Consider the following 10,793-nt stretch of genomic DNA (forward strand, 5'->3'; position numbering starts at 1 on the left):
TCATACACATGGTTAACGTAACTGAGTACAACTTAAACTAAGGTCAAGCGGTTAGTCAGAAACCTATAATCTCACTTGATGTGCCCATGCTCCATCTAACCTGAGATTTAGTATGCACTTAACCCTGGTCGCAGATTTGCGGAAACATACGCCTTCACTTAATCTACTTGAGAAAATAACTTCAGAGTAATCAGAATGAATTAAATGTAACAATTTATTATCAGTCAGGTAAATATGTATTATGCCAATTATCTCCACAGCCAATTCAACGATATCAAATCAATACAAGACATCAAACTCTCAAAGACGAATCTAAGAGTAAAATGCATACCTGAGATTAAATGTATTAGATGTATTAGAAAAATACATAGTACAGAGTATGTGGAGATACTCTGTACTACGGGCATTCTGGCTACAGAATCGCCCTGACCCTTTTGCTGCAATCCTTTAAATACAAAACTAAGAAAAGACATCCTCCAAATGGAGGCCTGTACAAACAATTGGAATTTGCATTAAGCCAGGTCCCAGACCTGGGTGGTAACAAAAGGTAATTTGCATGGGATTGCTCTCTACGGTGATCAAAGTTTCTCTTAACTCTTAGGATCTGTATTATCTTTTAGTAAGATTAAGACCATTGTACCACTTGCCCTGAAACTATTCAAATGAAACCAAACATGACTGTAAATCTTATTTGCATTCATTTAGAACATTATATTCTTGACCAGTTTGAGTGAAAAGGCACAGATGCATATGTGAGAGAGGCGTTTCCCGCACCACCCCTCTGTGGGGTGTCCTGAAGATGCCAGTGCATTCTTTGCCTCTCAGGAGATCAAAGTATTCTAGTTTCTTTTATCCTTACATAACAATCTTTCAAACTTTTTTCGACGTGATTCGTTTGGCTCCCTGCCTTCACTTGCCGGAATGTGTTCCACGGTTGGATACATGTGGTCCAATCATAACCCGACGTTCAAATGACATAATCGTTTAGTTTAAGATTGACAGTCGATCTATCCAATCAAATGCGCCTCCGTGTGTCCTGCGTTAGTTGTGACGCGAACAGTTGACATTTGCTCAAGCGTTGCGAGAATAGTGTGGTCGAAAAGATTTTCTTTATTTTCTGAAATAAAGGCGACTTAACTTAGTGGGATGGGTGTGTGTCACTGTCCACGAAACTAAGGATCTCTGAATAGGGTCGGCTAATTATAATACGGAACTGAACCGCCCCCGTACCTCTCGGCTTTTACTTCGTGAACAGCATTCAGTTGACATATGAAGAGATAGGAAGCACGTTGCTAGTTAGCTTTAAGTGAAGCCTAAAATTATCCACCAACCCAAATTTGCATGAGGCAGAAAATAGCCAGGACATGATTTTGAAGCCGAATGACCCGATTAAGCTGTCAGATTTCGGATTTAAGTTGGAAACCACAGCTGAACTGTTATGCTAGCTCTCTGAGTTGGGCTTAAATGGCCTCGGAGCCGAATCTTGCAGTTTTTCTTACTTCAGTTATGGAGGAAATAATGTGTCTGGTAAGATTGCGACACCTTGTTAACTTACATAAAATAGATAAAACAATAAAACATTTCCTCTGGGTACTTCTGCTGTAATCATGCCAAAGCTGCTTGTTTTGAAACTTTCTTGTTATCAGAAATAGATAAAAGTCTTTATAGATTAAAAATAACCTTCCATTAATTTTGTGATACAGAAGTTGTATGTTCTTCGATAATAACAAAGGCAACAGTTGATGTCAGTATCGATGGTGTATGACGTCTTAACATTTTAGTTTAATATAATTTATTTAGTTTATTTTAAACTGTTGTGTTATCTTTACTTAAAATGTGTTATCTTGTGCCCCCATTAGAAGTTTGCTAGCCCCCCTTAGTTGACCCCCTTCAATATTTTACCGCCTTAAGTTGTGAGGAGTGTTGAAGACTAATTAATTATTTGATTAACGCTAGTTACATGACGCCTGATATTGTTGTGTACACTTCAATTCATTTTCCTAAGCAAATAATTAAATTCAGCATACATTTCCAGTGTATACGTTAGCTGTCATTTGAGTTGTGTCCTGGTATGATGACGCATGCTGCTCTATCGTAACGTTGTCATAATCAGTCATAAAGATCACAGAGCGGATGTCACGCAGACTGTACGCGCCTAACATCGGCCTCATTTTCGATTTTTTTTTCTTTTAATGTGATCTGAATCTTGAACATAACCTAATGATAGGCTGAGGAACACTGCGCCATCCTCTGCTTGATGTAGTTAGTCTTTTTGTGTTTCTGTCTGTGTTGTAAATAGTCCCTCTGAGGTGAGAGTCTCTTCACATAGAGCTCGTGATGAAAGCTCTCGGTGTGCGCTCCGCGTTTTACGTGGGCTTTGTGGTAGGCACGTGCACCCTGTACGTGCTCCTGCGTCAGGTTGGATTCACACGGGACTTGGGGTCTGGTGAGGCCCACGAGAAAAGTCTGCTGGAGATGGTTGAAGAAGAAAACAAGAACTGGAAGAAGGAGAGGTCGGCTCTCTTCAACCTCAATCATCCTCACCATGCAGGTAGATACAATGAAGAAACGAATGAACCTTTATGACTTATGTGTCTTACGTGGAATCTGAAAGAAAATGTTAAATGGCAAAACAGATTCAGTGAAAGAGAATAGTAGGAAATCAAGTCATACAGGTTTGGAACAACATAAGGTGAGTAAATGATGGCAGAATCTGAATCTTTGTTTTTTTTTTCTTTAAGCGTATTTGTGTCTATCTGGCTGGGATAACTTAAATGGCATTTAAATAAAAACATTAGGGGTGCTCGTTATTTCACCTGTACAAGTTGTTCAACTTGTTTTGTTGGAAGCCATAATATGGTAATGATAGCCTTGTTAATTGCCTGTTACAGACAGTCATGCTCAATTTTTTAGAAGGAAGTTGTTTGTCAGGTCTTATGATCCACAAAGAACAAGTGAATCTGTCAATTACTGTGATACCACAAATAAAGGCATTCCCAAAAGAGGTGTGTTAGACAGTTAGAGCTAGATGATGTATACAGTACTTCAGTATATTACACCCTTTTATTGGTATTAATTGTGGATATAACAAAACACCCTGATGTTACAATTGAAGAACCAGTTAACATGTTCCATTTGAATGTGAATGCAGTCGTTTTGTGTACTCTGTGAGAAACTCTTTATGGGCATGTTTGTATCTGTCTGTGTATCCTCCCTGAAGAGATGGACTTTGCTTTTGATTTTGGGATCGCATTTAATGTGTTGTCCTTGTTAAAGTTTACAGAAAGGTTTTATCGCCAGCTGGTTATCAATAAATTACCCCAAAAGTAATAAACTTTGGACTACCATATGCTGGCTCTAGGTTCTCTGAATACGTATTTGACATGCATTTAAACAGATAGTAGTATTCTATGCTTCATAGAAAACAATTTCTTACGTGTTTATCAACATTTTTAAAAGCCTTTTGGATTTGATTAGTTAATTTTAAAGCATCAATTCTGCCAAAAATTTAAATTGTCATCATTTACTCGCGCTCATGTCATTCCTCATCTTCGAAACACAAATGAAGATATTTTTAATGAAACCTAAGGGATTTCTGTCCCCCCACTGAAAGTCTGCGCAACAAAAAAAAAAAGAGAAGATTTAAAAAAATAAATAAATAAAACTTCATTTGTGTTCCAAAAGAAGAATTAAAGGCTTATGGCTTTGGAATGACATTAGGTTGACAAAATTATGAGAGAATTTTCATTTTTGGGTGAACTATCACTTTAGAAGTTTCTGCAGTTTGATAAATAAATGCTTATTCTCATTAAAAAAAAAAGTTCACTACGATTATGCACATTCAAAATATTCTTGTCTAAATGGTAGCATGTGATTTTTGGTCTGTATCATTTATGAGAAACTTCTGTCATTATTTGCAATACTAATCCTTGTTTTGAAATTCAAACCTGTAGGATTTTTTTCCCCTTTGGATCACAAAAAGATTAGTTGATTTGAATGGTGATTTTATATTCTTCTGAGTTGGAGTCAGGAACTGATTTAAATAGAAGTCATTTTTCACAAAAAAGCAAAAAAAAAAAGAGAAGATTTAAAAAAATAAATAAATAAAACTTCATTTGTGTTCCAAAAGAAGAATTAAAGGCTTATGGCTTTGGAATGACATTAGGTTGACAAAATTATGAGAGAATTTTCATTTTTGGGTGAACTATCACTTTAGAAGTTTCTGCAGTTTGATAAATAAATGCTTATTCTCATTAAAAAAAAAAGTTCACTACGATTATGCACATTCAAAATATTCTTGTCTAAATGGTAGCATGTGATTTTTGGTCTGTATCATTTATTTTTCAGAATAATCACGGTTTGTCTCTTGTAGGTGAGGATGGCACACTGGCTGACACTCTCTATAAGCATGTACGCATTTTGTGTTGGGTCATGACCGGCCCTAATAACCTTGAGAAGAAAGCTCGGCATGTGAAAGCCACATGGAGTCGCCACTGCAACATTGTGGTCTTCATAAGCTCTGGTTATGAGTGTAGGAGTCTGCCTTAACAGTATAATAACATTGGATAATATTTTGGGGCCACAAGCAAGGCTGCATCTGCATACATTATACTTGGCATTCAGTTCTATTTTTTTTCCTATATATATAAAAATAGCAATTGCGTGTTTGCTCTGCACTGTGTAATCATAAACACCACCATGTATGATTTAACGGCAGTGACATAAGTAAAAGAGGCCTTGATTTTCCTTTAATTTGCTCATTCCGTTGAATTAGTGCCTCTGCTCTGATCCAGAAAAATCATCCACTTCCATATGTCCCAGGACCACTTTTGTATTGAGTTTAGGCAATAATTAAACCGAGCTGCTTATATCGTAGATCCTAGTTGAGCAAACATTCAAGCTCCAGCTGTGTTTTCTCTACACAGTCTTTAATACATTTGCCAAAGTTGAACGTGTACAGTTTACTTTGACTAAGATTACATCCATAGAAAAATTAACCAGGATGTAGTCCTTCAAATGACACCAAAACAGCATATTACCCTTCTCTGAGAGTTAAAGGGATAGTTCAACCAAAAATGAAAATTGTCATTATTTACTCATCCTCGGGTTGTTCCAAACTTGTCTTCTGTTGAGCACCAAAAAATATATTTTAAAGAATGCGGGTAACCAAACAGTTGCTGGTAGCCATTGACTTACAAAGTATGGAAAATAAATACTATGGAAGTCAATGGCTATTAGTAACTGGTTGGACACGTTCTTCAAAATATCTTCTTTTGTGTTCAACAGAAAAAATAAATTCATACAGGATTGAAACAACATGAGTAGAGGATGACAAAATTGTAATTTTTGTCTGAACTACCCCATTAAGAAAGTTGCAGGAATACGGATTAGTAAGATCCTGTTGGCTGGCCCAATAGAGTGCCTGGGAAAGAAGTAAAGCTAGCAAGGTAGATAAGATGGTGTAAGGTTTTTTTTCTTCCCCCCATTCTAATGGGAATTGCGGTTTGTAGATGAGTGGCATAGTGAAACGTGCTGTGAAGCAAAGTGGCTTGTGAATTATTGGATTTTTCAGACCACATAATGCTTTTTTTTTGGCATTCAAGTCATTTAATTGACTGGAGTGTGACTGTGAAGGTTTTTGTTTATCTAGAATTGAATGTCAGGTTTTGCTTCAGTTCACATCACCAGTGTGGCAAGTTCTACAGCATTCTGTGCTAGATTAAACCAAGTGGTGTTGATTTTGCTATTGATGTAGCCACTTGTCCAGAGTTGTGCAATTGATTCAGTCGTTTGTGATGTGTGCTTTTTGTCTCAGTTGCTCAATTATTTGTGTGTATTTGCGGTACTTAAAGGGGTAGTGCACTAAAAAAGAAAACTGTCATCATTAACTCACCCTCATGTCATTCCAAACCTGACATAATTTCTTCTGTGAAACAGATTGGATGAACTGTCCCTTTAAATGTGCTGGCGTTGGTAGGCTTTCAGAAATGACCCTTTTAAAATAATGCGCACTTAATGTGTATTATTCAGATTCACTTTTTTATTCTAGTATGGTAGGATTTGAGATCATGCTGGGAGTTACAGCAGAGGCAGAAGTGCAGGCAGTGCTCAAACTGTCCATCAGAGAATCTTCTTTCCAGCACTTGCAAGCATTTTGACTGCGCACTATATAGTATGAGACTTGGCACAATTATGAAGGATTTCAAATAAAGTTTATTTGAATGAATAAACTTATTTGAACTGGAAATTTGTTTTATTTTATTATAAACCACTGTTGTCATTTGACCACTCCAAGCACAATGCCACTTTTGCATTTATTGTAGAACTGAATGGTTTTGAAGTGATTCAATCTAAAAAGCAAATACAAATTCATACAGATGTTGTGACATATTATTATTAGTAGTAAAATTATACTTATTCTAGTACCTAATCAAATTCTGTGTACATCTTGAAATTGTTAATGGAATGGTTATGGGTTTTTGACTAAACGTGATTGATTTAATTATCAATGAGTCTTCAGTAATACATGGATGGTGTGAATACAGCTGAGAAAATCTCTGTGAAAGTGCTAGAGTAATGGAAATGTTTGCAGTATTCTGTGCTGCTCTGTTGAATCAAAGAGAAAAAGCACTTTTGAGTTTGTGCCACCCACTTTAAGTATGATCTAATAGGTGTTTTTTTTTGTACATCTCCATTATATCAAAGCTGAGAAATGTTTGAATGTGCTCATACTTTGCTAGTATTTTGATGATCTTCCTTAGAAAAGCCCTTTGGCTAAAATTCCTTTGTAAACATTCCGTTTACGAAGTTTAATTTGTAAGTTGACTTTAGTTTGCATATTTCAGATCCTCAACAGAGACAAAGACATGCAAATCTTAAGAGGAGTAGAGTTTTCTTGAGTTTTGAAGACATTGCATTGTTTGAGCAAAGTGTTTTGCGAAATTGCAGTGACTAAGAAGACCCATAGAAATGGGAACCCAACTTGTCATAAATTATGCAGAATCATTCATATTGCGAACATCAAAACCAGTCCTTTCCAATCCTTTTAAAGTGAATCTGCATTTCTGAATTCATGCATTTCATGCCCTTGTCTTTAATCCAAAGGTATACGTGTTCCTTTCTTATTCTATATATTTTTTTTTTGGTTGGATATTTTATGTACAAAGGGAATCCTGTGTAGTACTTCCACAGCAGTCTTTTATTTATAAAAGAGTGTGTGAGGCAAATGTGTGACAAGAATAATTCAATGAGGAATAATAACCAGCATATTAAATAAAGACTTATTTTACAGTAAACTGTCTATTCTATGAATAAATAAATAAAATAATATTTTTAAACGAAAAGTAAGACATGTGGGTTTGGAACAACATGGCGAGTACGCAATTACAGGATCTTTCTTCATTCTTATTCATATAATTATATAATCTTTCTCTCTGTTTCTCTCAGGGCCCACAGTGTTGCTCAGACCTGGCCGTTTCTTTCCACTATGTGGATCCGTCACACATGTACCTGCTGGAATACTACACTTACCACTTGCGTGCCTTTGGCTACAAATACCGCTATCAGCCCCCTGAACCCAATGTCATACAAGACTTTAATGCCCCAGACAAAGTGGAAACCGGAGACATAGAGGAAAAGCTGGGGGTAGATCAACAGGAAGGAGAAAAGAAATCCCCCGAACTTAATGAAAAGTTATAGTAGCTTTTTGCATAGGAATTTTTAAAAATAACATTTAAAATCTTCTTCCAAAATAACTGTTTTTGGGGTGGCTTTACATTTTTTGGATAATGTCTTCTATATTGTGCCACAGAAATGTGTGCATGACATGTTTGTGTGATTTAATGAACTGCTACAGTTTGAGAGTCTGTTCCTCTCAATAATGTATTTGTATGTCAATGTTTAAATATATATGACAGTGCAGAATCGTATGGTTATGAGTGTAGGAGTCTGCCTTAACAGTATAATAACATTGGATAATATTTTGGGGCCACAAGCAAGGCTGCATCTGCATACATTATACTTGGCATTCAGTTCTATTTTTTTTCCTATATATATAAAAATAGCAATTGCGTGTTTGCTCTGCACTGTGTAATCATAAACACCACCATGTATGATTTAACGGCAGTGACATAAGTAAAAGAGGCCTTGATTTTCCTTTAATTTGCTCATTCCGTTAATGTGCTCATACTTTGCTAGTATTTTGATGATCTTCCTTAGAAAAGCCCTTTGGCTAAAATTCCTTTGTAAACATTCCGTTTACGAAGTTTAATTTGTAAGTTGACTTTAGTTTGCATATTTCAGATCCTCAACAGAGACAAAGACATGCAAATCTTAAGAGGAGTAGAGTTTTCTTGAGTTTTGAAGACATTGCATTGTTTGAGCAAAGTGTTTTGCGAAATTGCAGTGACTAAGAAGACCCATAGAAATGGGAACCCAACTTGTCATAAATTATGCAGAATCATTCATATTGCGAACATCAAAACCAGTCCTTTCCAATCCTTTTAAAGTGAATCTGCATTTCTGAATTCATGCATTTCATGCCCTTGTCTTTAATCCAAAGGTATACGTGTTCCTTTCTTATTCTATATATTTTTTTTTTGGTTGGATATTTTATGTACAAAGGGAATCCTGTGTAGTACTTCCACAGCAGTCTTTTATTTATAAAAGAGTGTGTGAGGCAAATGTGTGACAAGAATAATTCAATGAGGAATAATAACCAGCATATTAAATAAATACTTATTTTACAGTAAACTGTCTATTCTATGAATAAATAAATAAAATAATATTTTTACATCACTTTAAATAAGCATATGTTAGAATTAAGGTATATGAGCAAGAACATTTACAACATGTGGCTTACATATTCTTCATTTGAATTTTTATCCCAGGATTATTGTCATTCCTGAAATCTAAGTAAATCTGTCAAACCATCCTTTATCTGATTTGAGTTTGGTGCTTTCTGTACTCAGAAATCTTAATGGCGTAAATGTAAGAATTCTTATCCTACATTTTTTAAAAAGTACTACAATGAACACTGACAATAAACTAAAACTCATACAGCTCAGTTATCTTAAAAAGACAGATTTTTTCTTCGGAATTAGTTCTGGACAGAAGAGATCAGGCTTCATACACCACAGCAAAACCTTCATGGAAAAAAATACAGTCAATGAAATTATGCAGAAATCTCTGAAAAAGAATGACCATTAATTTGAACTCAAGCTAAACTGAATTTCCTTTGAACTTAAGCTAAATAAATTCTCACCTCAGCCTTCTGTCTTTTAAGAAATGTTGCCTCTTCTCTCTCCTCTCCAAGCAGGAATTGCTGATAGTCAAAAACAAACAAACAATGCAAGGCTACACTCTTTAAAAGTACTACAATGAACACTGACAATAAACTAAAACTCATACAGCTCAGTTATCTTAAAAAAAAATTTCTTCGGAATTAGTTCTGGACAGAAGAGATCAGGCTTCATACACCACAGCAAAACCTTCATGGAAAAAAATACAGTCAATGAAATTATGCAGAAATCTCTGAAAAAGAATGACCATTAATTTGAACTCAAGCTAAGCTGAATTTCCTTTGAACTTAAGCTAAATAAATTCTCACCTCAGCCTTCTGTCTTTTAAGAAATGTTGCCTCTTCTCTCTCCTCTCCAAGCAGGAATTGCTGATAGTCAAAAACAAACAAACAATGCAAGGCTACACTCTAAAAAATGCTGGGTTAAATACAACCCAGTGCTGGGTAAAATAGGGACAAACCCAGCAATTGGGTTGTTTTGACTCAGCGGTTGGGTTACTACCCAGATGCTTGGGATAACCCAACCGCTGGGTCAAAACAACCCAATTGCTGGGTTTGTCCCTGTTTTACCCAGCACTGGGTTGTATTTAACCCAGCATTTTTTAGAGAGTAGTTTTTTAAGGATATTAATTTTTTACAATTCTCCACAGTGCCCACTAGAGGTCAGTGTATTCGCTGCTATATTCTGTCTGTCGCTCATTCTGCACTGTGCAAATGTCAGCTGTTACAAACGTGGTCTATCGGTTTGCTTGCCTATAAGTGACACAAATATAGACGATTAATTATAAATTAACCTCAATTTAATGCAATTCCTTATTCCCCGTTTACTCTTTTGACTAAAACATATTGATCACCATTTACATCTCCTATCACAGACTTACCAGACACAGTGTTTCTACGTCCTAACAGTCCAACAAAGATGTCATTCATATTAGCTACAAAGGACCAAAGAGAAAAATCTCATCAAGCTCTGATGTTGCTTTAATTAATAATAGGTGCATTATATTAGCCTAAAGTATATGTTAACGTAGAAAATTGTAACTTACGTCTAAATGGTGAATTTGTGTCACGACTTGTCCCTGTGAAATACAAATGAACAATGAACATAAAATAACCTTGACCTTGAAGAAATAGTTCTCAATTCTGTCTTTTACTCATCCTCACATTGTTTCAAACCTTGATGATATTTATCTGCAGAACAACATGGAGGTGAGTAAATGATGACATTTTTTTGTTATTATTTCCCAATCTTGTGCATTTTTAATACGATTAAATGCTAATTTCATCATTCATATAATCTCACCTGCGCTCCTCCTGCCCATTAGGCCGATGAAACTGTCATAATCGATATCTTTATATCGTTTCTCATAGCGCTCAGACTGGGGGTCGCTGTTGTCCTGTACAGAACACACAGGATGGCAAATGAAATTCTGACTCACTAATGTGAATGACTCAGTAACATAAAGACTCCAGACTGTGATGATCATTAAAGTTA

The 10,793-nt window shown here is 35.8% G+C and overlaps 2 protein-coding genes across 2 annotated transcripts in view; both read left to right on the forward strand.

Annotated features, from left to right (window-relative positions):
- LOC107582711 (glycoprotein-N-acetylgalactosamine 3-beta-galactosyltransferase 1-B-like) overlaps positions 1 to 8,167 on the forward strand; it is an 11,539-nt gene extending 3,372 nt beyond the window's left edge. Inside the window, exon 2 of the mRNA XM_016268651.1 lies at positions 7,447 to 8,167. Coding sequence (XP_016124137.1) covers positions 7,447 to 7,698 — 252 coding nt within the window. The 3' untranslated portion in view covers positions 7,699 to 8,167. The remainder of the gene's footprint in view (positions 1 to 7,446) is intronic.
- Positions 1,037 to 5,081, forward strand: LOC107582709 (glycoprotein-N-acetylgalactosamine 3-beta-galactosyltransferase 1-B-like). The gene is made up of 3 exons (XM_016268650.1): positions 1,037 to 1,527; positions 2,300 to 2,551; positions 4,373 to 5,081. Exons 2-3 carry the CDS (start codon positions 2,338 to 2,340, stop codon positions 4,546 to 4,548), a joined length of 390 nt encoding a protein of 129 aa, XP_016124136.1. The 5' UTR covers positions 1,037 to 1,527; positions 2,300 to 2,337; the 3' UTR covers positions 4,549 to 5,081.
- Positions 8,168 to 10,793: the final 2,626 nt, after the last annotated feature.

This window comes from Sinocyclocheilus grahami, unplaced genomic scaffold, assembly GCF_001515645.1.
Source record: "Sinocyclocheilus grahami isolate Dianchi unplaced genomic scaffold, SAMN03320097.WGS_v1.1 scaffold47.1, whole genome shotgun sequence".
NCBI classification, from domain to species: domain Eukaryota; kingdom Metazoa; phylum Chordata; class Actinopteri; order Cypriniformes; family Cyprinidae; genus Sinocyclocheilus; species Sinocyclocheilus grahami.

What these genes read in the sequence shown, in the direction of transcription:
- LOC107582709 (XM_016268650.1), top strand. Translation starts at nt 2,338, where the DNA reads ATGAAAGCTCTCGGTGTGCGCTCCGCGTTTTACGTGGGCTTTGTGGTA. An exon ending in CAATCATCCTCACCATGCAG is followed by an intron (nt 2,552 to 4,372) that starts GTAGATACAATG and finishes TGTCTCTTGTAG; the next exon opens with GTGAGGATGGCACACTGGCT.